This window comes from Myodes glareolus, chromosome 5 (genome assembly GCF_982192425.1).
Source record: "Myodes glareolus chromosome 5, mMyoGla1.1, whole genome shotgun sequence".
NCBI classification, from domain to species: Eukaryota; Metazoa; Chordata; class Mammalia; order Rodentia; family Cricetidae; genus Myodes; species Myodes glareolus.
Genome location: NC_142030.1, coordinates 33,620,393 through 33,646,402, shown reverse-complemented (window position 1 = coordinate 33,646,402; position 26,010 = coordinate 33,620,393). Strand labels below are relative to the sequence as shown.

At 51.4% G+C, this 26,010-nt stretch overlaps 1 protein-coding gene across 6 annotated transcripts; it reads right to left on the bottom strand.

The window, feature by feature from the left end:
* Positions 1-346: 346 nt before the first annotated feature.
* On the bottom strand, positions 347-24,647 carry Ogdhl (oxoglutarate dehydrogenase L). Of its 6 annotated transcripts, none has more exons than XM_087906230.1 (25): positions 24,533-24,619; positions 23,065-23,271; positions 22,645-22,716; positions 20,571-20,775; positions 19,576-19,746; positions 14,980-15,082; positions 14,533-14,648; positions 14,231-14,385; positions 13,273-13,419; positions 12,554-12,644; positions 10,427-10,606; positions 10,136-10,264; positions 8,604-8,783; positions 7,930-8,082; positions 7,250-7,352; positions 6,707-6,835; positions 5,620-5,770; positions 5,249-5,376; positions 4,103-4,281; positions 3,826-3,897; positions 3,616-3,741; positions 3,441-3,513; positions 2,005-2,168; positions 1,696-1,850; positions 347-1,005 (listed from the first exon to the last, which is right to left on the bottom strand). In XM_087906230.1, the coding sequence occupies exons 4-25, from the start codon at positions 20,772-20,774 to the stop codon at positions 882-884; spliced, it is 3,033 nt and encodes a 1,010-aa protein (XP_087762356.1). In that variant the 5' UTR covers position 20,775; positions 22,645-22,716; positions 23,065-23,271; positions 24,533-24,619; the 3' UTR covers positions 347-881. The 6 variants fall into 6 exon arrangements, with proteins under 6 accessions (XP_087762356.1, XP_087762359.1, XP_087762355.1 ...); XM_087906233.1 differs by lacking the exon at positions 24,533-24,619 and adding an exon at positions 24,012-24,306 and having other exon boundaries at positions 22,631-22,716; XM_087906229.1 differs by lacking the exon at positions 24,533-24,619 and adding an exon at positions 24,012-24,306.
* Positions 24,648-26,010: the final 1,363 nt, after the last annotated feature.

The following is a 26,010-nucleotide window of genomic DNA, read 5'->3' as shown; positions in this document are numbered from 1 at the left end:
TCACTCAGGGGGATTCCGTAAGAAGGGAAAGCGACAAGGAGGGAAGGAGAGAAAATGGAAGGAACCACATGTATAAACAGGACCCCAAGTTTGAAGAGGCTGCATGAAGCTGCGACTTTACACCTGGAGGTCTGGCACCTAGTTCCAAGGAGGCGCTCTGGGAAGGGGACACATGAACAGATAACCTGTGGAAAGTAAGGAGCGGGGAAACCCTGCCCGCAGCTCAAGGGAAAATCTATGGTGTGGACACCGACACACTCTCTCCTGTTGTTCTTCCTCCCATTCTCCTTCCCGCACCACTGCAGCCACCGCGCCCAGCTTTGCAATATGAATGGAGAACAGCGGGTCTTTCCCGAGCACGTCTTTATTCCTCTGCTCTTTGGTTTCCGGCTTTGGCTCACACATGTGCGCCACATCTCACAGAGTCTCCCGGTGTGGTAGGGCTTCACCTGCCGTTACTGCTGACATTGCTACTTCTAAGAGCACAGCAGAGAGCTTCTCTTTGATCTATGGGTGGGGACAATAGGGGGATGGCAACAAGGACGGCCGGGACGGGGGTCACAGGCACAGCTCCAGGGGCTGGCTAGAGACAAGACAATACAGGAGAGAAACCACTGAGAAAGAGAGAGAGGGGAGAGAGAGAGATCCAGAAAGGTCAGCAGAGTAACAGAGTACAATCTATTTCCCTTTTATCTAAGGAATGCTAATTCTTGGTCCTGACCAATTCTGAAAAAAACACGGAGACCAAAGTTAGCAATGCTAGTCTTTGGTTCCCAACTGCTACATGAGTGTGGTTTAGCTACATGAGTGTGGTTCGTCTGAGGCCCACAAAGTTCCCAGATAACCTCCCTTGGCAAGACCTGAGCAGGTCTGGTCTTATCCTAAAATGTCTTGCCCTCAAAGGCCTTCAGGTTGAAGGCAATATCCAGAAACTTCCTCAGCGACACCAAGTGAGCGTTCTTGTTTCCAGTGGCTGGTGCAGCTGCTGGTTCCCGACCAACATACCTGGAGGAGGAGAGACAGCTGAGGGGAGGACCCGGACTAGCTGCACACACGATCTAGAACTGCAGGGTCAACCCCATGAGGAAGACGGCCTGTCTGGGCAGTCCTCTCTGTGCACTGTGAACCCACAACAAACTCAGCTATCCAGACCCAGGACAGGGAGAAGATGATCACTCCATGCTCATGGAGACAACAATCGCACCACATCCCAGGGACTTTGGGAGCAAAGACGCTTTTGGCTTTTCTACATTTCTCATTCCTGGCCCCACTATCACAAAGACAAAGATGCCTACACTGAGCACCAGTGGCTGCCACCTGCTAGGCACCTCAGGAGGCTGGCCTGCACAGTTAGCCTACCCTAACATTCTCTAGCAGAAGGGAGGCAGTGCCAAGGCTAGGGGCTAAGATTAAAGGGAGGAGATCCAAGACATATAAGAGGGTCTGTAATTTGATCTTGGCTACAGAATACTAAGGCTTACTCTCTTTGAAGGTAACACCAGCAATACCCCAACCCTGAAAGGGATGCTAACCTGTAGACAGAGAACTCAGAGCCTGTAGGGACTCCAGTGCTTGCCACAGAAGGGCAGAGGCTAGTTCTGGACGGCACTGCCAATGAGGCAGTAAAAGCCAGCATGGGACTGTCAGGCTCAAAAGCCAAAGGCAGGCTAGCAGCGGTGGGAGGTAGCCCAGTACCATATGGGCCGGGAGCGGCCAAGCAGAGTCATGAAGCGTGGACTGATGTAGTCGTAATAGCCCATGTTCTTATGCTCCTCCTGACACCACACCAGCTCGGCACCCGAGTACTTCTCTGCCTCCCGCATGATCAGGTCAAAAGGGAACGGTGAGATCTGGGGAGTCAGAGATACAAAAGGCACGGTCAAGGAAGGACAATATGTGCAGGGCCTACTCTGGACCTCGGCACCCACACAATGCCCAGAGCCAGAGGCTGGCGAATTGAACCTGTCCATCACTACCATACCAGTGCTTGAGACCCAGGCAAACCTGCTCCAGGCGTGTGATGGCCACCTGCTCCTCCAGGCCCTGGCTGCCGCGCTCCTTTACCAGGTCATAGTACACCTTTCCTGTGCAGAAGATGAGTCGCTGGACCTGCCCAGGAGACCGTGCTGCAGGGCCATCTTCTGGAATCATTCGCTGGAAGCTAGTTCCTAGGGGATGGACCGGGTACCTCAGGGGTATCCACACCAGTACCCCAGACATCCCTGGCTCTTCCTGGCTAGTGAGAGCTGGTTCAGGTCAGACTGTTTACATTAGGCAGCTTTGGATCCCAATGACGGAATAAAGGACAGATGATACCCTAAATCGTCACAGGGAGAGAGTAGAGACAGACCTGTGGACAAGAGCAGAGCCCTAGGAACACAAACATTCCAAGTGTGGGGTACAGGAATAGGGAGGGCCCCTGAAGGACAGAGAAAGCAACATGCTGGACCCATGATAGCGCCATCCTGCTCCAGGTCTGTCCCCTCCAGTTGTGACACATGGCACTCAGTCTGCAAGTGCCAGGGCGAGAAGCCTGTACTCGCTTCTGTACAGGGGAGGCCACTGTACATTCCTTCCCCCTTAGCCCTGAAGCGGAGTCTCCATCTCCAGCCTTGGCCATCTCTCCTTCCTGAAATCAAGAAAGCTGCGAAACTTCTCAGGAAGCTGTTATAATGGCCCTCTATCGCCACAGCGCACGTGAGGGCTCTGAGGTGCGGAGGGTAATTGCTAGGGAAGGGGCAACAAGTTGCCAGTGCACCGGAGGTCCGGTGACACCGGTGGAGCTCTGATGGCCCACTCCAACTGGACACTCACAATGGACACATACAGATGAAAACAAAACAAACAACAACAATAAATCCCATAACGATCTATGCTGCTGAGGCCCTGACGGGCTCAACCCTGTCCCCACTGCTACTCAGGACTCAGCCGACACAGATCTGCTCTGCTAGCCACTGCACTTCGTTCTTGCGCCTCCCTGATTCCCTACCAAGTCACACTTCAGGTCTTCATGTGCTTTGCCTGGCCCCTGATTCCCAAGTCAATAAAACTGAGTGCTTCGGGAGAGGGCAAGCAGGTTCCCAGTAATGTTTGTTCAGTTCATGGGTGAAAATATAGGAAGGGAGGAAGGGAGGAAGAAAGGAAGGGAGGGAGGAGTGATAGCAGCAAATCAGACACTGCTCCACCAGCATCAGGCCTCCTGACAGCTCTTACTGACAGGCTAAGAGAGTCCACCCACTCCTCGGACACTGAGCTTATTCCCAGTGATCTGACCTAGCCAAGGTGCCAACCTCCCAATACTATAGCAGGTGAGGACCAGGACAGGAGCTGCTGAAAGGTCAACAAAGACAGAGCTGGGAAGACAGGGAGCTCAGAGGCAGAAACCACACAGCAGCCAGTAGCCTCACACAGACGGCCATCCTAGCGGATAAGGCACATACCGGACACCATCTGGTCAAAGCTGGACTTGGCGTCAGGGTGCCTCAGCAGAGACTTGGGTGTGAACACAATGAGCTGGAAGGTAAAGAGCCAGCTGCCAGCAGCCCCTACCCATCTAGGGCTCCCCACATCCAACCCTCGCACCGCCCCAGGGCCAGTGGGCTAGGGGCAGCTCACTGGCTTGCGGAAGGGCAGCAGGATCTGTCGGCGCAGCACGTGGAAGTAGCTGGCTGGTGTGGAGCAGTTCACCACAATCCAATTGCAGTCATAGAGCTGGCTCACCTCGAAGTCCTCAGTGAACACCTGCAGTGGACACTGGTGGCTAGGCACAGCAGTCTACACCTAGGCTCCTCCACTCCGTGCCTGGGGAGAGCAGGCGGCACTCACCGGGTAGGCATCGGAGTCATCATTACTCATCTGCAGGAACCTCTCTGGCCTTGCCGAAGAGTGCTCTGGACCCTGGAAGGATACATGTGACCATCAGAGACCGCAGAGACCCCAGACGCGGGGTGCCTGGATGACGTCAAGGAGCGGATTAACCCCGGCTGTGCCTGTTCCCACCTTGCCCGCAAGTCTGGCTCCCAAGTTCCAGGGGCCCAGAAGGCTCTTCAAGGGACCAAGGGGGTGCCCCTGCCCCTCCTAGCTAGGCCTGCGACAGCCTTACCATGCCCTCCATGCCATGGGGCAGCAGGAGCACGATGCCATTGTGCCGCACCCACTTGGCCTGGCCAGTGCTGATGAACTGGTCGATGATGCACTGGGCTGTGTTGTGGAAGTCACCAAACTGAGCTTCCCAGAGGACCAGGGCGTTGGGGCTGGCCATGGCATAGCCCAGCTCAAAGCCTAGGCAAAGGACACCAAGACAGAGCTCAGTACAATGCTGCCAAGCAGCAGCGGTTCCAGTTAAACCCACCCTTTCCCTCAGTATATGCTACCAGTCCTAACCTGGCCTTCCCAATAGGCCAGAGTGAGCCAGGGGCTCACTGGGCCACGGAGGTCTGGATGCGTCTTCCTGGATGGGGAAGCATGCTTCTCTTTTTTGGTTTTGCTTTATTTTCGAAACAGTCTATACAACAGCCCTGGCTGTCCTGAACTCACTTTGTAGACCAGGCTGGCCTTGAACTCACAGAGATCTGCCTCCAGATTGCTGAAATTAAAGGCTTGCAGCGCCACGCCTGGTGGCAGCATGCTTTTCTTACACCACATGCTGCCACGTTCAGCCTTATATGGCTCAGGAGCCAAGTCTAAAAACAACTTGGGGACACTACACAGGACCGTCAATCAAAGAGACCCCTGAAAATATGTACGGAGTTCCTGAGAAAGGGCAGGCACAAGCCCAGAGGCAACTCCCCACGTGTGGAGCTGAACCCCAGGAAGAGGAAGTGAAAGGGAAAGTATGCTGGCTTCAGGTAAAGCGAGGGGAAGCATGTCCCTGTGGAGTCAAAGCCTAACCTCAACACAGGGCTCTGGGGGTGCAGGATAGAGAAGATAAAATGGGCTTAGGAGCATGTAGGGCCAGAGACAGGCTCAGCACCAGGCAGCTACATACCGCTATGGACTCTACTGGACTTCCTGTCTGAACACTCTGTGTTTGGTATCCAGGAGAGGGTTTAGGTGTCACAGAGAAAACAAAGCAACATCCCCTTCCCAAAACTGAGATGCCCATTAGACTACGTGAGACATGATCTCACCTCCCAAATGTCTTTAAAAATGGTCCAACCACAGTTCCTTAGGGCATCCTAGTATCTGCCCCCCCGCCCCCAGCATTCGAGATTGCCTACCCTCCCAGACCCAGAGGCACCCCACCCACCTAGAACTCCGTACTCTGAGAGGGAGCTGTTGCACACAGTATAGGGGGCCTGGTCAGGCCACAGGTGGTTCATAGGGACACACGTCCTCCGGTCAACTTCCTGGTCATGAAGAACATGATGCCGGTGGCTGGGGAGAGAAATCGGGACAGGAAAAAGAGCAGGCAGACTGTCATCTACTCCAGACCTGGGCAACAGCAGGTAGACAGGTCCTGTTATTGTCCTATAAGGTCTCATGGGATGGTCACACCGAAGAGGATGCACAGCAACATTCTCCTTCTCTGCTGTGTGCTGCTGAGTTGGGAAATCCATGGGCTCAATGAAGACAAGACAGTGACTGGGGGGTCAGGGCCCCTGTCTGCCTCATCCTCACCTGAATGTGCCCCTCTCCACATCTTGGCCACTGAGCCGCACGTGGATACCCTCCTTTAGCAGTGAACCGAAGGCCATGTATTCTGCCAATGCCCAGTCCACTGTGCGCTTCTTGGTCATGTCTGCACGGCCACGCAGGATGCGAGAGAGACCTGTGAGAAGGGACCCCCGAGGAACACGAAGTTCAGCCACTGGCCTGGATGGCTGGAGCACTAGAGCCCTGGGGTTGAGTGCTCAACAGAAAGCAAAGTCTGTAGGTGGGTTCCTGCGGCCTCTCCTCCCCGACTGCAGCCACACCAGGGCTGATCTGGGCTTCCCCACAAAGGAGGAAGCTGTAGTGAACTGGGTCAGGGTGCTCTATGACAAATCCATGGAGGTCTGTCCCTGCTCTCCAGAAGAGGGGACTAAGGTTAATGCCACACACCCAGCAAGAGCCCAGCAATGTGCGCAGAACTCAGCACTAAGTCTTGGTGTCATCAGTGGGTACCTCATGCACACTGGAAGAGTTGTGCTCCTAGAAGCTATCTGGAGGAGACATAGACATCCTACCATAGCCAAGAGGCCCCAAGCTTCTCAAACAGAAACTACAGTGGCCACAGCTAAGGGGCTGGAGTTAGTGACCACCTACTAGCTAGGCTCACAAGCCAGGAACTCATGGGACTACCCTTTGGTATAGTTCTGAGCTAGGGGCACACCCATGTTCTCCTTGCCAGCAGAATTCTTCCTATATTCCAGGTTCTCCTCTATACCCTCCATAAATGCCCCCTGCTTCCCTATTCTCTTACATGGTCCAGGAACACACTAGAAACTGCCTTTGACAGATTCAAGGTACCAATCTAAGACCACACCCTGACACCCAATTGGAATGTGGTGTTCACAAATGCCTAACTTCCCAAATCCAGTGGAGAGGAGCTAGTAACGTGGAAAGGGGCCCAAAGGAGGCTTTGAGAGTTGAACCAGGACACCAAGAGGTTAAACAGGGAAATTCCACAAGCTTTGCCCCCACTTGATATCCCAACAAATCTCCCTGCAGGGCACAGTCTCAGCTCCGAGAGTGGCCCATGTTGGAGCTTGCACAGCAGCCTTACCTGTGTGGATCTTAAAGTCCTTCAGGGGCACAGAGCTGGCCACATTGCCAATGTGGGTCAGCATGTCCTCAGGGATGCCCGTGGTTGGGCATGTCATGCTCTTGGGCTCTCCATCCACATTGAAGAAGCCTGAGGGGGACAGAATCTATGCATACACTGGTGGTGGCACTTTTGACAGCCCTGGCCAGTTTTCTGTCGCAGAACAGGAAAGCAGAAATTCCTTCCCCCAGATGCATCGGAATATGGGAATATGTGCTCTGGGGCCTGCCTCAGCTGAAGACTCACCTACACCTGCCCCAGCCTCCCCTGAACCCTGGGGTCATAGCTGACTCAGCGTATCCCCACCCCCGCCAAGTCACAGGTGGCCACGCTTGCTCTAATGTCATCTCCCCACACTGGCCTGCCTCCACCTGCAGGAACTGCTCACACCTGCATGGCAGGGACAAGTCTCAGCCTCTAGCTCCGCAGCAACTGTTTCCCAGAGTCATTGCATTGTTCCTGCGTCAATGAGGAGGGCCACTGAGCCACATGCGCCCCACTCACCAGGCCAGGGGGAATCTAGCCAGTGCTTTATATGCAGGATCTTTTTATCCTTGGACCTGCCATATGCCTCCTCACAGATCCGGTCGTATTTGGCAATTTCTTCCTGGAATTGAGAGGAAGGCGTGGGCAGACAGTTGACATCCTGGGCATCCAAGAAGGTCAGTCAGCGCAAACTCAAAAGCCCTGATCTCCATCACCAACTTCTAGAACTTTCTTGGTTCATAGGGATGTCATGGTCAGAGGCCTGGACAGATACTCCAAAGTCTGATGAGTCTGAGCATGCTCAGTAAGGAGATCCAGGGAAATAAAGCAGGGACTTGGACCTTGTTTTCAGAGGTTCTGTCCATAGAGGCAGAAGGACTAAAGTGTCTATACAGAATTCCAGGCACGAGTCTAGCGCAAGGATACCTCTTAGAGGACCCTGATAGAACACCCCTACATAAAGACCCCTTTCCTGTCTGAAACTTGGTTCCTCCCCATCATGGCACACACCCGGCTGTAACCATATCCTTAACTCCTCATGCCCTGTTAGAACCAGGGACTTTCAGAAACAAGGAACACCAGCTACTCCTTTAAATCTACAATGTCAAGCACTGGGTTGATGTCATCTGCAACCATTCCACGTTCCCAGTCTGTCCATCTGAGATCTGCCCCAATGCCCAGAAGTCCCACCTACCTACCTCAAACTCCTGTAAGGTGACCGTGCCCTCGGCAATGAGCTTGTCCGCATACTTCTTCAGCACGGGTACCTGTTTGTGGATCTGCTTGTACATGAGCGGCTGTGTGAACATGGGCTCGTCCATCTCATTGTGGCCACGCCGGCGGTAACAGACCTGCAGGGGCAGCCAGGCTGTGTGCTCAGTGTACATGCAGGCAGTGCACAATCGGAAGCACCCTGAATAAGCAACTCTCGCCTGAATGTTCCATGCCAAGGCCTTTGCACAGATGGTTCTTGATGACACTAACCCTCTATCTCAAAGAATTAGCCCTTACTGAGGATGTGACTGAAGACCTAGCCCACGTGGCACATCGAGATGGGCCACAACAATTCTCTGACTCCAGCGCCCTCAAATACTCCAAGCTTGTTCAGCAAAGCAGAAAGAGCCCCCTTCCCGGCTCTAGTCCCAGTACCTCCAAAGCACCTGGTTTGTTTGGTACTGGCAAGAATGGGCTACCACGCCTACAATGGCAACAGTACCCTCAAACACACCTGACTTTCTTGGCAAGGCAGGAATGGGCTACTCACCCCATCCTCAGCTCCAGAACCCCCAAATACCCCCAGCATACCCAGCATAGCAGGGATAAACCATCCACCCCAGCCCTGTCTTGGCCTCAGTCAGTGCCCCAGGCCCACCAGGTCCACGACAACATCTTTGTTGAAGGTATTCCTCCACTCAGCCGCCACACTGCACACGTAGATCACGGCCTCTGGGTCATCTGCATTCACGTGAAAGATGGGTGCGTTGACCACCCGTGCCACGTCAGTGGGGTAAGGGGAGGAGCGAGCCATTCGGGGGTCTGTGGTAAAGCCAATCTGCAAGGGCAAATGAAGTCAGATGTGCCCCCCCTGCGGACTTTTTGTTTTTGTTTTTTGTGACAGATTTCTATGTGTGGCCCTACTGGCTGTCCTGGAACTTGCTCAGGTCAAAGAGCTGGGGGAGGGGGGAGGTCTATTGGGGTGCCTAGGACATACAGGGGACATACAGAGGACAATAGTGAATAAGTCGTTGGTCAGATATGACTGCGGTGGCTATGGGGTGGCAGTGGTGGTGACAGCCGTGGCTGTGGCAGCAAGGAAGCCGAGCCTCTTCTCTACCGGTCCCTTTGCTGCACGGGCATCCGATCTACCAGAGTGACTACAGCGCTCTGGGCAAGACGTTCCCATTCCCAACTTCAGTGTGTTCATCTATAAGGCAGTCTTATTAAAGTTCTGCCTCCCAGCGAAAATCAAGAAAGATTAAATGCTGCTGCAAATGCGGCAGAGAACACAGGGTTTCTAGCTGTATTAACCTCAGCTGCCTGGAAAGAAAGGGATGCGACTGCCAGCTAAGACCAATGTGCCGAGGGGAGCCCAAGGTCACCTATGGCTACTGTGCTGCATCCTTCTGTCCCGGCCGCCTCCTCTAGGCTGCCACATGTGGATATCTCCAGGTACCTGTGAGGATTTTTTTCAGGACCTCCCCCATACAAAACTCTGGAGTATTTGCATAGAATCTATACATTACTATACCTTTAATCATGACCTAAGACAATGTATGTATGCAAATAGTCACTATACATAAACTGCAAAGAACAAAAACATAAAAAAGCCTGTCTGTGTTTTGTACAGGTTCAGTTTTTTTGTTTTGTTTTGTTTTTCCCTGAATACGTGTGTGTGTGTGTGTGTGTGTGTGTGTGTGTATGTGTAGTGCTTGGGTCAAAGCATGCATATCTAGACAAGCACTCTCTTTGAATTTTCTGAGACAGATCTCACTGTATAGCTCAAACTGTCCATGAACTAAGTAGCCCGGTGCTAAAATGACAGGCACGTAGCACCATACCTGATCTGAATATTTTGGATCCACAGTCAATTGAGCCCACGGATGTATATCCTCCAGCTACAGTGATCACAAAACTATCGATAAATGCATACAGATGTATGTTCAACACATATATGTATTTCTTATGTCTCAACCAATTCTTCAGACCAGGACACAGGGCTGGGGGTCAGGTTCCCTGCCTAAGGTTGCATCCTGAGCTAGGGATCATGTTCTCTACCTGAGGTCACATGTGTTGGGAAGATGTTGGACAGTGGGATGAACACAGGGCTGGCTCACTTTCCCACCAATCCACAGCCTGGACTTATAGAAATGGGCATACAACCCGGCATGGAGCCTACACCCTTACCTGGTTGTTGACCACAACATGTACTGTGCCATTGGTGGTGTAGGAAGGCAGGTCACTCAGATGGAAGGTCTCATAGACAACACCCTGGCCAGCGAAGGCAGCATCCCCATGGACCAAGATGGACATGACCTGTATGGCAGGGTATAAACCAGCAGGATCCTGTACCCCAACCTAGGAAGCCCATCCTACTTCCTCTTCCATGGAGACCCAGGATGCAAGTCTTCAGTATCTAGTATCCCAAAAGCTGATCTTTAGATGCCACCCTAACCCTTTGGACCTAGACAAGCTCACCTTCCTACCCTGGGTATCCCCACGGTAGAACTGTTCTGCCTTAGTCTTCCCCTGTACCACAGGGTCCACAGCTTCCAGATGGGAAGGGTTAGCTACCAGTGATAGTGTGATGTTCCTGTTGGTGACACGGTTGATCCTCTCATGGTACATGCCCAGATGGTATTTGACATCACCAGAGCCCTGAGGATAAAGGTGGGACAGGATGAACCTAACACCTCCCTTAGCGAATGAAGGGCAATACAGGAGAGGGCTGAACCAGCCTGCCAGGCTTCTTGGAATGTACCAGAGCCCATTGGCTACCTTACTCCTCACATCGATGATATCAAATGCATAGACGTATTGGAGGATGTTTTAGGATCTAGGAGTAGAGAAAACTTACTTTCTAAACAATATATAAAGTCCTCTGCAGTAAGACAGCTAAGCCAGGACAAATCTGCCATTAGCAAGGGGAAGAAAATCAAGGCACACCAAAGGGGGAGGCAAACTGATAAGTCAAATGCAGGGCAAGAGCTAATTGCCCTCAATATGCAAAATGGCTTTGCAAAGTAGTAGGGTGAGGTTCCAAAGAGCCAAGAAAAATAAACAAAAGCTATGGAAAGGACTTTACACAAGAGATTCAAAATACTCAGCTGACTCATATCAAAAGATATGTTACAAATAAATCATTTTGTACCTATCCAATTGGCAAAGAAGAACAAAAACAAAAAAAGACACAGCCTTGGGAGGTACGTGCTGTGTGGGTGGGAGGCTCTGTGGTGTCCGCTCCTTGTCCAAGTTACTGCACTTCTCAGATACCACCTGACTACAGTCACATGCTCACTAAAACGATGAGGATGCTCCAGCAAGCAGAGTCCTGGCACAGAACACAGCAGCAGCAGCAAGAAGCCAATCAGCCAAGTTCGTTACGTGCCGACACGGAACGATGACGTCGTGAGTGAAACAGCCAGGTACCTATGGTTCCCCAAGCTGTTCTCATGGCTCCTGGACAAAAATACATGTGTCTACAGAGAACATGCCTCACCACAGACATGCCACAAGAATGAAATCTCATGGACTTGTGCCTATTCTATGGAAGAACAAAGGCTTACAGGTTTGAAGGTGGCTGAGGGCCATGAAGATCAGGAAGATCCTGGGTTAGAAGCCAGGGATGTGGACCCTAGGCCTACCCTGGTACCCTGGATAGATGTTCTTGGACCAGTTACTTTAACCAACCAAACACCTATGCTGGGTGCTAGTGCTTTGGAGACAAAGTCCTTCCCTTATTCTTGAAAGGAAAACAAATGTACATGAATGGACATGCGGGGTTACACACACACACATTCTCACAGACACAAACACAGACATACACTCACACAGAGATAAACATGCACACATAGACACACACCCACAGACAGACAGACACACACTCACACACCCACAGACACACACAGGCACAGACACATAGGCACATACACGCACAAAGACATACACACAGACACTCAGGCACACACACACACACTCAGGCACACACACACACACACACACACACACACACATGCACTCACACACTAAGGCTGAAAAGGTCTCAGAGATAAACAAAGGGAACAGAAGAACAACAGACAGACAATGTCCAGATTAGGAAATTCAGGCAGAGCCTTGAACGAGGCAGAGGAGAGACAAGGAGGCAGTAGGACTGAGGGTTTGGCATGGCCAGGAGCCTCAGTGGCATGCAAGCCACAGGGTGGGAGCAAGAAGACATGTCCTTGACAGGTTAATGGGTACAGGAAGCTATCAGTCCACTCACGTCTCTCCGGCGCCAACAAGCCATTCCAGGCTTAGAAAGGGACTGTGGGCACAAAGCCTCAGCAACAAAATCTCAAGAGAGAAACTGCTAGGAGGCCCCTGCACTTCTCTGAGCCTCAGTTTCTCTAGCTAGAAACAGTGAGGTTGGCTTGGATTATCCAATGCAGCACCCAGTCCCCAAAGCCTTAGGGACCTTCTGCAAACACCCCAGCCCCTGCCGCTCTTCCTCATGTTTATTCAGCTCCATGTCTGTTGGTCTGGAAGCTCAAGCCCCAAACTCTCCCAGTCCACCTCCCAAACACCAGGCCCCTCTGGGGTGCCCCAGGGCCATGGTATGTCACCCACCTCATCTGCTGCTTCCAGCTTGGGATCAAACTGACAGAAGATTTGCTCCAGGTCCTTGCGGATCACGTTGGCCAGCACATTTAGTCTGCCCCTAGGACCAGAATGTCCTAGGCTGTTACCTGACACCTGGCCACCTTCCTACATTGGCCAAGTACAGCCACTCCCCCTACCTGCCATGAGACCTATCAGAACTCTTCCTGCTGGAGCCCTGGTCAAGCCCAACCCTTCAGTCCTGCCTTAGTCTATACCAGGCACAGGAGTAGTTCCAGTCAGCCAGCTTCCTTCAGGGGGACTCCTTAGAAGTCTTCATCAAAGGAAACATGGGGTCAACGTATAGCTAGACCGCCGACCTCCAACCCATTTCTGCAGACCTACGTTCAAAGGATGCCAACACAGGGCCACCTACTCTCACATCCCTGAGCACACTCCCTTGACATCCCCTCATTCTAAGGACTTTCTAGTAGAATGTGTCCCAGTCTGAGGTCCTGAAACTCCTGGAGAAAGCAGCAACATGCCAAAGAATCTAGCTGGGCCCTGGCCGCCTGTGGCTTTGGCCAAGCCTTTGGCTCTTGCTGTAACGGACAGCCCAGACCGAGGGCCCTGAGGACCTATCAAGTTCCCTGCTTCTTGCCTCAAGTCCCACCAATGCCCCTCACCCTGACGTCCACCTCCTCTCTCTCCTCAAGGCACAGGGGCTGGGGTATCCGCAGTGGTCCTACCTGTGCGGCATCCCCAGAATGACGTTCTCAATCCCCATCTCGCTAGATTTGTCGATAATGGTCTTAAGAGCAGGGATCATGACCTCACAGCCTTCCAGGCCAAACCGCTTCTCTGAAGACCACTTCCTGGCCAGGAAGTCTTCAAACCTGTTTGGAGAACAGGGAAGAGAAGGGAAAGAGTAGAAAAGGAAGGTTGGGATTCCTGGGGGCTTTTCACAAGCTCTGGGAGCTGAATGCCCAGGACAAAAGGACAAAGCCACCTCCTTCTGTACAGTCCAGGTCCCATACTAAACACTACGTCACACGCACCCAACAAGAAGCACATGGCAGGGCAACCTGAAACTCTTCCCCAAACCCCAGCTGGCACCCATTCCCAGATACCTTTCCATAGCCAAACATCCCTAAGAGGCCATCTTTCAATATTCCTGCCCCGCCACCCTCCTGCTACCATGTAAGCCCCAAACACTTCTATCCTACGAAAGTCTAAGCTGAGTCCATGCCCCACTGCTCAGAAAGTCACGTAGCACCCAGCAGCTGAGCCAGATGCACGGCCAGGCCCCTGCAGCTCTGGAAGGTCCCTTCTTCCAAGTCACCAATGGGTAGTATTCCACTGCCCTGCCAAGGATGCCATCATGCTCACCCATGCCAGGGACAGTGCAGAGACAGCATTCTGTCACGTCATTCCCACAGCCACACTCTTGTTATTTCTGCCCATGCTCAGTGTGACCTCTGCTGCAGTATTTCTCTGGAGTCCCACACCCCTGTCCATCAATGTGGCTCTGATAGTCAAAGTAACTGAGCATGGATGTTGTCCTGATGCTTCGCCGAAGGGCTTCTTTGGGCCTCCAGCAGCGGGAGCAAGTGGCCTGCTTTCCCTTGCTAGGCGTTGCTAGTTTCCCAACTAGGGTACCAGGCATGCCCCTCCAGCCATGCAGGCTGTCCATTAGGGGGTGCTGACCTCATGGAGCGCACCAGTCTGGCCAGCAGGGTCCGTTTCTCCTCGCTGGAAAACTGCATCACACCAGGAGTTTCAAACTTCTGCCGGATCCACTGGCACTGCTCCACATCATTAATAAACATGAACTCCAGGCCAATGTGCTGGCAGTAGGTGCTCTAAGAGGGACGGGGGAAGTCTATGAGGAACCAGCAAGAGGGGTGATAGGCCCAGAGTCTGAGACTAAACAGGAAGCACTCCCCCCCCACACACACACACATGCTCAGAGTGCCAGAAATAAGCCTGCCATGCCTTCCTGGGCTCACCTCCAGGCGACGAATGATCTCCCGCAGAGAGAGCATGTTCTCCGAGCCCCCAATGAAAGTCGTGGTGGGCAGCTGGAACTCTTTATCCAGATCCGCCTCCTGCAGGTCGTAGAAGGCTGGAAAGGAGCCCAAGGCAGCAGAGGAGGAAACAATGGAGTCGGGTAGGGGATGGAGAGCATCGTGGCAGGATCCGCTGCTCCCGCCCTTCAGGCCTGTCTGCAAGCCCTGACCATTCATCAGGGAGGAAGAAGGCTATGCACCCAGCTGCTGCCATGACAGTGGGTTTGGGTAAGTGGTGAACCTAGTGCAGTGGGAACATGGCCCTTTGGGGGCACTGGGTAGTAGTAACTGGAAAAGGCAGAAAGAGTCACATGAACCCAGGGGCTCCTCAACCGGCACCAGCTAGTATGGCACTGCCAGGCTGACAGGGAAGGGGACAACTCTTACCCAATTTATCAATGGTTGTTATCAAGTCTGAAGGCACAAAGGAGTCCAGGTCTGCATCCAGGATGCCCAGGGGGTCCAGCTGGGCCACATGGTGGCCTCGGATCTGGGAAAAGGGGAAATAGCAAGGCTGGACAGATCTTTAGTACAAGGGAGGCTCAGAGCCCCACCCGACTTCCAGCTTCAAGCTGTCACACGTCCTACTGTGCTGTCGCCCATGGATCCCTGATGACAGGCGACAAGAGCGCCAGTTCAAAAATACAGCACAGGGATGGCAAAACAAACAAACAAACAAACAAACAAACAAACAAAACCCTATGCAGGAAGTTAGACACCACATACACACCATTAGACCATTAGTAAGTGTGATTTTTCCAGAAACTTCCAAAGGGTAAGGAAAATTCCCATCTGCTGTTGTGACACCACTTCCATGATTTCCCATGCACTTGGCATGTACACACACGATAATAATAAAAATTAGTAAGGAAAAATTTAAAAGATTGATTAGCATTTTAAAAATTAATACATACCAGCACTAGAAGAAATCAAGCTAAAAAGAATCCATGAAGCAAGAAAAATTATTGTACATAGAGATGGAACAATATAGGAATTGTAAAAACTGGATTGAAAGAATAAGATTTCAAAGAACCAGACTTTTAAGAATAGCTTGTTGGTGCACACCTTTAATCCCAGCACTCAGGAGGCAGAGGCAAGTGGATCTCTGTGAGTTCAAGGCCAGCCTGGGGTCTACAGGGTGAGTTCCAGTATAGCCAGGGCTACACAGAAAAACTCGGTCTTAAAAACCATGGGGAAAAAAGAATATCTTGTTTTGAAGATTTGACTAAGAAACTATATTTTAATTATAAATTATAATTACAAAACTAAATTAAGATTTAAACACCAATAGTAAGATGTAACAAACAGTAATATTTCCCCCAGCAGCATGGCTATGCAGAGAAGAATGATTCCCTCAAGACAAACAGAACTACAGGGGAAAATTCATACCCTCTGCTATTGCCAATCAATAGCAACAGTGGGACATTGTTATTCTAAGACTGTGGTGTGTGGGCTACGAAAACATAACATAAGCCACTGCACTGGCATCTCTGAGAACATTTATTGTTGGCATCTTTGAAAGGAGATGGTGCCATAAGATGGATGAGGTCAAACCCTTAGTCCTACGTTTGAAGTATAAAGCTGCATCAGAATAAATCCATAATGCATGTTATCTTTCTAAAAAAAAATACACACTTCCCAGCTCTGATCATTGCAATTGACAAGACTTATAAAGAACATTCTCAGAACTCCTTGGAAGCCTGGATGGTTCTGGAAGGGAGAAAATAAAATATAAGACTATTCCAGTTATTTTTCTGCTATTGTAATAAAACACTGATAGAGACCAATTTGGGGAGGAAAGGGTTATTTGGCTTACGGGTTACAGTCCATTGTGGAGAGAAACTGAGAGCAGGAATTCAAGGCAAGAAAAGGGAGGCAGAAACTGAAGCGGAGACCAAGGGGAGGATCCAAAGATAGGAGGACCACCACTCACTGGCTTGCTCAGCTACCTTTCCTATAAAACCCAGCCCAACTACCTAGAAGAGACACTGCCCACTGCAAGCTCGACCCTTGTACATCAATTAGCAATTAACAAAATGCTCCATAGACATGTTCACAGGCCAATCTGACCAAGGCAATTCCTCAATTGAGGAATTCCCAGGTGTGTCAAGCTGACAACTGAAGCTAGCTATGATAAAGACTGACAGGGGGAATCTTATTAGATCAGAGAGCAAAGGGGTGCTGACCACTGCCGGGGTTGGGAATACAGACACACTGTAAGTATGGCGGGGGAGAGCGGGGGAAGGAAAGGGAACAGCAATTTATAACAGAATAAAATTTACCTAATATTTTTAAGTGTGTTCATTAATAAGAAACTATAAAAAGAAAAAGTTGGGGGTTGGAATGATGGCTCAGTGGTTAAGAGCACTTGTTGTTCTTCCAGAGGACCCAGGTTCAATTCCCAGCACCCACATGGCAGCTCACAACTGTCTGTAACTCCAGTTCCAGTGAATCTGGCACCCTCACACAGACATACATTCAGGCAAAACACTGATGCACATAAAATAAAAATGAAAAGAATAAAGTTCAGTATGGTGGTGCACACCTGCAATCTTAGCAATGGCTGAGGTAGGAAGACCCTGAATTCAAACCCAGCCTAGTCTGTAGAGAGAGACTACTGGGGGTGTGGGGGGAGGCGGAGGGTGATGACATCATCCACCGGTTACTTATGAAGGATGCACACAACATCTTATTTCTGAAAATCAGTCAAAGGGAAAAAGTGCCTCCCCCGACCCTGCCTTTGCTTTGAGATGCACCCACAAAGTGCATCTCAATGTACAGTGGACAAAGGGAGCTGTCCCACGCTGAGTGCCTCAGGTAGAAGGAAAGCTAGACAGATACTACTGACCATCCTTGGTTGCTCACTGCAGAAGTGTCCATCTCATCCCCACCAAAAAGCTGAGTGGGGGAAATCAAGTCCACAAGGGGTGAATCCTCAAGAGCACAATACACGGACAAAGGGAGCAGAGAAATGACACTATGGGGTTACTCAGACAACCTCTACAGGAAAGCCACCATGGTTCATTTCACAAACATTGGCAAGAAATACAATAAACGGTGATGGAACTGCAGGGTGCAGGAGACACATCAGTCATCGCAACATGTGGTTTTATTGTGATCTCGTTTCAAATAGGCAATGCCTGAATCCAGAGGCTCCTGCATCTGGTACTGGCTAACTGAAAAAAAAAAAAAAAAAAGATCAAGCCAGATATGGTGGTTCATGGCTATAATCTCAGCACTTAGGAGATGGGGGCAAGAAGATCAGGCATTCAAGGTCATCCTTAGCTACAGAGCTAGTAGCCAGACGCGCTACAGGACAATATGGACTGAAGAGATGGCTCAGTGCGTAAGAGCACTTACTCTGCAAGCACGAGGACTCAGTTCAAATCCCCAGCACCCACGCAAACAAGTAGGCACGGTTTCCCGTACCTGTAACATCAGTTAAAGCTAATGGAGTCAGATGGATTCCCCAGAGTTTGCTGGCTAACCAGCTTAGCCAAAACAATAAAGCTCTGGCTCAAGGAAAGACACTGTCTCAAGGCAATAAGTCAAAGAGGAAGAGGAAGACAGCAGACATCCTGCTCTGGCCTCACCAACACACACACCTACACACTCACACGTAAGTACCACACATACACGGATGCTAACGGACTAAGAACTATGCTGGGCTAAGACCAGATAAAGGCCCTCCAGTAACACCCCAGACGTCAATCTCCATACAATATGGTTCTAGATGATGATGCTTGTTCTTATCAAGATCAATCATGATGTCACGCTTTCTGCATCTTTCACCCAGTCAAGAAAACACAATGAACTGGAAGATATTTTGGAAATCCTTGGGACCAGCAGGATTTGGCATTTCACGCTCTTCTTGATTTAGGGATATTTACAGACATAATGAGATATGTTGGAGACAGGATCCAAGCCTAAACATGAAATTCGCTTATGGTTTCACAAACACCTTACATGCAGAGCTGCAATGTGGTTTTGTGCAATGGCCTCGGGATGCCTGTGCTTTGACTACAATCCATCACATAAAATTAGGTGTGGAATTTTCCACTTCTGACGTCACATTGAGCCTCAAAAAAAAAAAATCTCAGACTTTGGAGTTCTTTGGACTTTTTTTTGAGGTCTTTTTGTTTTGTTTTGGATGCTCTACTGATCTAACAATCACTGTGCTGACAGAAGCGCACTGCCCATGGGTTCTCAGGCTAGTTAGAACCCTGAGACACCATTTTCACCTCATACTCCCACACAGAGGTGCCGAATGGGAGGCAGAGCTGTTGTTTCCATTTGCCAGTGCCCTGGTGTTCCCAGGCCCATGTAGCAGCTCGCTGCTCCCTCCCACCACGTCTCTTCAGGGCCCAGGATCCCAAGCATCACCCTCTGCGTTTCACATTTCCCTTGTGAAATGCCTCTGCCACCAGTTCCCATAAATATCCTCAATGACTGCGCCTGTTATGGCATCAACAGTGTGGCCCTCCAATTAGTCTGTTCTGTCAAGAACACGGATCATCACCAAGACACACTGTCAACGACTGGGCCCAGTCAGGGGATCCAGTGTGAGAGAGTGAGCAGCTGGTGGGGGAGCCGTGTTTGGCGAATTATTGACTCATCCCATCTTCGCTAACGGAGCTCCTGCTGTAAACAGTCCCTGCTTCTGGAATGCCCAGACTAGAGAATGGCTACCAAGTGTCAGAGTGTTCCGCAGTCACTTAACACTAAACGCAATTGATTACCTACTAAGTGTCCCTCTGGGCACTCAGGGCACCGTGTGTGCGAGGTGGACAACAGCATGGGGAAACAGACAGGTCAGCAAACACATTCGAAAGCTACCAGGGAGGTGCTCTGAGCTCTAGATGGCCTCTGGCAAGGCTGCTTCTCAAAGAAAGTGACATCAGAGCTCAGCCTCCCGCTTCTCTCACCTACTACCCCCTCCCCACACCCTCCTTGCCCAGGCCTCAATCAACCGACTGCTCTCACCTGGTAGGCACGGATCAGGGATTGTACTGCCAGGTGGTCTTCTACCAGCTTGCTGGTCTTGGTGCAACTTGAGACTGACGGCCTGATTTCGTGGATGACGGCAGGGGGCTGTGGCTGAGCAGGACCCAGAGAGGCCTCCTTACTAGCTTTCCGGAAAAAGCTGTCCCAGGACTGGGTAGGGAGAAAGAAAGACCCCAGCCAGGTCAGAACATGAAGCGTTGCCACCCCCCAGGGCACTCAGTGCTCTTGGGAACCAGGGTGCTCAGGGTGCCCCAGAACCTCAATTCAGGGACCCTCTACTAGCCCAGGGCCCTCACCCATTGCCCAGGATGCAGCACCGGGGTTACGATTCAGCTACAACAGGGACTTCTGTCTGAGGGAAATCTGTCCTTGCACACCGGTTGCAGGGTCTTAGGAGATGGCAGGACAGTGGGCACAGATCACGAGATCTATGCATACGCTTTTGTTTTGATTTCTTTGAGACAATAATCCTACTACTGCCGCCTGTCACTTTGGCGGAAAAGTGGGGAAATTCCGTTATCTTTACAAAAAGTTTTCATAAAGAACAATCTCAGAAAGAGAAGAAACTAAGAATAAACTGCATGGTAGGCTGGGAGGGACCTCTTGATTTTTCAAACTTCTTGAGTCCGGAGCATGTGACTGATTACTGGCTTTCCCATTCCACCTTTAGTTGTCAATGGGTATTAGTTTATCAGACGATATATCTATAGGCATTTGTTTTCTTAATTTCACCTCAGGAGCCATCTGGAAAGAGCTCAGCATAACCAGGGAGGACTGGTCTCTGGCATGCTGGGCAAGGCATCTTTATGGAACCACCTCTCACCAGTCTCGTCAGCAAGAAAGCAAGAAGCCTCTCCCTTCTTCCCCACGCAGATACACAGGGACTGAGGTCATGGCTGCTTCCCAGCAATCCTTCATGCCACCACACACCCCAGCAGCTTCTCGCCCATGAAATGCAGAAGGCAGATGCCAACCTTGTGAACACTCTGTGGGTTTTCCAACCAGGCAAAGTACATCTCTTCCACGTAACTGGAACTGACTCCACTTCTGCTGCTTGGAACGGTGGTCGGTGGCCCAGAGGACATCCTGTGCCCACTGGACACTGGGATGTCCCGTGTGGCCAGGAGCCTCATGGCCTGTGGCCCCAACCTGAACGGCAGCAGCCTCAGCTGACTCATTCTGAGCATGGGCAATGAAACAGAGGCATAAATCACAGGACGAAGTCAAAAGGAAGCTCAGATAGGTGCAAATGTACCCTAGCAGCTATGGTCCTGCTAGATGGTGGCCCCAGACTAAGCCAAGGTGAGACACAGGTAACAAACTCTCTTCCACCTTTATTTCCTAGAGGGAGGTTTCGGCTCAGCAACCTTCTCCAGTGTCTGAACCCCAGTGCTCCTGGGCCCTTCCCTCCAGCCTAGGCTTCCTCTCTGTTGGTCCCAGGACCCTTCTACCCCATCCCCTCATATACAGCCCTGCTTCTGAGGACACTTAGCTTAGGTCCTGGAGCCCACTCAGAAGATCATAAGACATATGTGGGCAGTAACACAAAAAAGGGCTGGGCACCTTGGAGGTGGGACAGGGGTCCTCCAGGCACTGGGTTGGCTGTGAATGGTCAGAAAAGGCAAGGAGAGGACACTGGGGAGCAAAGATTCAGAGAGATGAGGAGGACAAGACACACTATGGCTAGTGTTGCTGGTCACTGGTCAGAAGTCACCAGTGACTCCCTATGAGTACAATACTGGGTCAGGATACCTTTCCTCTCAGGCAAAACCATAAGGCAGGAGCCCAGGCCTGACCAGCCCTCGCTTTACGGTTGTGAGGACCAAGACTCCATCTGGTGGAGGCAAAACCAAAGCAAGCAAAGTGAGGTTTCCTGCCGCAGCTCCTTCTCAGGCTATGAATGCTGCCTGGAACTCACACACTGGACAAACACCACCCAAAGCAGCTGTCAGCCCAGAGTGCTTCCAAGCTGAGGCCACCCAGGCACAGGGACACAACACTGGGTTCCCTTCACTTGACTAATTACCTGCTTTTTGCCAAGGAAGAGGCTTGAATAATGGGCAGGCAAGCATTCAATGAAGAGACTTCCTCAGCCACCTCTTGCCAGAAGAACAGGAGTCTTAAAAGTCTCCTCCACTCCCAGAGAACTGCCAGGCTCCCCACTCAGACCCACCAAGGCCCCCTGCAGGCCCAGAGTCCAGCCACCTCATGGAAAGTGGGATCTCTGTTCTGACCCCACGGCTATGAACAATAGCTCATCTCCTGCCCAGCCCTGCCCAACCCAGCCCAGCCTGAGCAGATCCTTCCTACTAAGTACTACTAAGGCTCTTCTGCCTGGGGAGGCCAAGCCTCGAAGCAGGGAACAACCCTAGAACGACTCATCAGAATCCAGAAGCCCAGGCCCCTTGTGCAGCTCTGAGACTGAGAACACAAATATTCTAGGGCGGTGGCTCTCAACCTTCCTAATGCTGCAACCCTTTAACACAGTTCCTCATGCTGTGGTGACCCTCAAACATAAAATTATTATTATTATTAATTATTTTGAGACAGGGTTTCTCTGTGTAACAGTCCTGGCTGTCCTGGAACTCACCTTGTAGACCAGGCTGGCCTTGAACACACTGAGATCTGCCTGCCTCTGCCTTCCAAATGCTAGAATTAAAGGCATGGCCACTGCTCAGCTCATAAAATTATTTTTGTTGCTGCTTCATGCCTGTAATTTTTACTAGTTATGAATCATAACGTAAATATCTGATATGCAAGATACCTGATATACAACCCCTGTGAAAGGGCTGTTCAACCCCCAAAGGGGTCACGATCTATAGGCTGAAAACTGCTGTTCTAGCCAGTATAACCGGCTCCCAGATCCTGCTTAGAGTCGGCCCTAAATCAATGCTCCTAGGTGTGTCCAGCCAACTGTTCACCAACTGCACCCCTCCACCCTAGCCCTGCCATGAGACATCACTGGCTGGAGCTCCTGCAAGGGATGAAGTCCACCGGAGGACAGGTGTGGCTCTCCCCGGCTGCCTCTTCTCACCAGTGCAAACTCACGTGAGTTGGAGGGACAGGCGAGTTCCTCAGCCAAGGAAGAAGGGTGGTCTCCTGAGGTGACGCGCAGCAAGTCTGAACAGAGGAAAATCAGTAACTAGAAAATACATTCTCCTGCAGGGAGGGAGGGGGCCTCACAGAACTCTGAACTTCAGGTGCCCCAGGGTTCCCTCCCACACATTTCAGACTGATGTTGAGTAGCCAGGCCCCACAGTGAGCCACTTGGGGCTGGCAGCAGCTTTCCAAAGGTAAATCATGGGCCCTAGGGTCAGACAGCTGGGGTCACAACATTCACAACATGGAGTATCACAAGAACCCAAACAACCATGGGGGGTCGGCACCTGCATTGTGCACAGCAAGACAAATAAACTATAGTAAGAGAAAGGGCCTACAGCCAGGTAAGGCTAGGGTCACAGTGCTTACTCAGCTCCTCAGTGGGGCACAGAGGCAGAGAAGTCTAAGTTGAAGAGTGACCAGCTGTCTGCTCCAGGACTTGTGTCCTTCTCACGGTAGCACTAAGATCTCTTAGGGGCAAGGTCCCAGTTGCTCCGCCTGCCAGCTTTACCCCCACAGGGGGATGGGACAATTCAGGCCAGATAGGGACAATGCCTGGCTTTATCCAGCCTGGCCCTGTGTAGGAACATTATGTTTCACAAATGCGGAACAGTCTGGGCAGCCAAACGCTGTTATGGCCTTCACCCAACCGACGGGGGATGCCAGCCCTTCCTACCCCCATGCCAGCTGGGCTGGAGGACCCCAGAGCTTTACTGGGATCTAAATCTACAGCCAGAGCCCTAGTTAGCCCTGCTAGGTGCTGCTCATGTAGGGCAAGTTGGCAACAGGGACCCCCAAAAAGGGACCTGTGCAAGCTTCTAATGGACAGATCTTGGGGTCATCTCTCTCTGGAACCAGTGCAGGCAACCTGCTTCTAAGTCTCTCACAGGTGCTCAGGTCAGGGCTGCTCCATAATGGTTCCCTTGGGGAAATCAGAAGAAATCAGAGCAGGGAGCCCCTTCCCTCCACCCCCAAGACCTCAAACAGAGCAAAGAAGCAGAACTTGCATTTCTCTCCACTCTTGGAAACTGGACGCTAGGGAGCTAGGCAGCAGGGTGGGTCAGGGAGGGGGTACAGGAAGGGCCAAACTAAAACCCAGAACTGGGAAAAGTGCAAAGGCAGGTGAGGCCTGTTTGAAGGTTCCAGGTGGCTGTGTGGCGGGGAGCTACCCAGACTGGCGTGGGCTTGGACCCTGTGAGTCTTGCGGTTTCAGAGCTGGCCTTTGCAGAGTATGGCTCTTTGGGTCAGGTGAGGCCTCTTGGGGCCTCGGGAGGGTGCGGAAAGCACCTCCCATAATGGCTGAGACTCCAGATTACCTGAGCCAGAAAATCTGGCCAGCCTCTGTTTCTTCAAGTGGGAGCACAGACGGCAGTTAAAATGTACAGGGCCTGTCCCCGCGAAGTCCTGGGACTTCGAAGCTGCCTGCGTATCTTGCGCAACCCTGGAACCTCCTCAACTTCAGTGCAGCTCTGGGTAGCCCCCTCTCCCGGGAAGGGTACCAGGCAGGCTCCTCCCCGAACCATGGAATGTGAAGAATGGGAGGGGGTCTGCAAGCTTCCGGCTGGTGACCCAGCACTGAGGCCGGAAACCCCCTGTGGGCGCTTCACTCCTTCCCACGAAATCTGCACTCGCCTGCTGAACCGCACAAAGGGCCAGGGGTCCTGAGGAACTCCGCACTTAGTCAAGGGCGAAAACAAGGTCACGTCCCCCCGCCCCACCCCCGCCTCCAAGGACCAGATTCAGGGCAGCCGGTCGCGGGCAGCGCTGCCCCAGCACCCAGCAGCGAGGAGCAGAGAGGCCTGCTCGAGGGAACGGGGGTCGCGCCGCCCGCGCTCACCGGCTGGCCGGGGTTTCGGGCCCCGCGGTCCTGGGGGGCTGCGGGTCCAGGGGCTGAGCAGAGGGGGACGCGCGCGCGGAGTGCTGGACCAATTACCTGGGTCACGTGGTGCAGCCGCCCGCGAGCGCGCACCCCCGGGATTTCGCGCGTCGTGACGTCTAGGCAGACGCCCCGCCCTGTCTTCGGCCGGCGCTGTCCGCGGTGCTGACCCCCCAGATCCAAAACACCACGCGGCCCCCAAAAAGGCAAGCAGGAGCTCAGGCCTGCCCTGGTCCTGTGACTGGAGACCCTACTGGGTTCATAAATCCCAGTGTCCTCCACTTAAAACTAAGGAGAATGTACCAGAATAAAGCAGACGTGTGTGTGTGTGTGTGTGTGTGTGTGTGTGTGTGTGTGTGTGTGTGTGTGTTTGGGGCGGGAGGAGGGATAATTTCCACTCTATAGCCTGTAAAATGGGAATGTTATTAAAATATTAAAAGTTCTGCTGTCTTCAGACTGTTTGGAAGAAAGGTTAAGGTAGTTTGTGAAAATGATTATCACACTACCCATTCACTTTTTGAGTGACTGTGGCCGGGGCTTCCCTCCCCTCAGACACCATTGCCACAAACTATGCTACAGTGAATGTCTAGACAGAGCCTGTGGGAAATTTCCCTGCAACATACATAATACAGGTGGGTGACTCTTAGGTGTTGCGGAGTGGTGCGAGTATGCGCTTTCTCAGGCCAACGAAACAGTGTCCTCTCTGCTGGGTTTTTTCTCCCACTGACATCACAAGAGAATTCTCAAGTCCTTGAATCTCAGTGTTAACTTTCTAGTTTTCCCTGAATAGCAAAAGTGATGTCTTATTATTATTTTAATCTGCACTTCTTTTATTATTAGTGACTTGCAACTCAAGGTGTTTGTCAGTTTGGGGCTTTTTCTATTGTATTTCTGTCTGTTTTGGTTTTTTGTATCGGGTTCGGCTTCATTTATTAGCAGGTGGTTCTGGGACTAGACTCAAATGCTGTATACCTGTGCCCATTAACGCCATCGGCTGAACTTTACAGAGTTAGTGTAACAGCCCCTCACTGGCTTCTGTGTTTGTATCCCTGAATCCTAATTCAGCATAGCAGTCATAGATTTCCTTGTAGCGCACAACTTCATGCTGCTGCTCAATTCAAAACCCTCTAATGACTCCCCATTTCACTAAGATTAAAGGCCAGAATTATTTTTTTAATTTATGATTTATTTATCTTTTATTTTATGTGCATTGGTGTGAAGGTGTCAAATCCCCTGGAACTGAATTTTCAGACAGTTGTGAGCTGCCATGTGAACCCGGGTCCTCTGGAAGAGCAGTCAGTGCTCTTAACTGCTGAGCCATTTCTTTAGCCTCAAAGGGCAGAATTCTTACATCAGGCATACTGTCGTGTACCTCTGTCTGGGGGACCAGCCTCCAGCAGCACAGGGCTTTGGCATGAATCTACGAAGCTGCTGAGGCT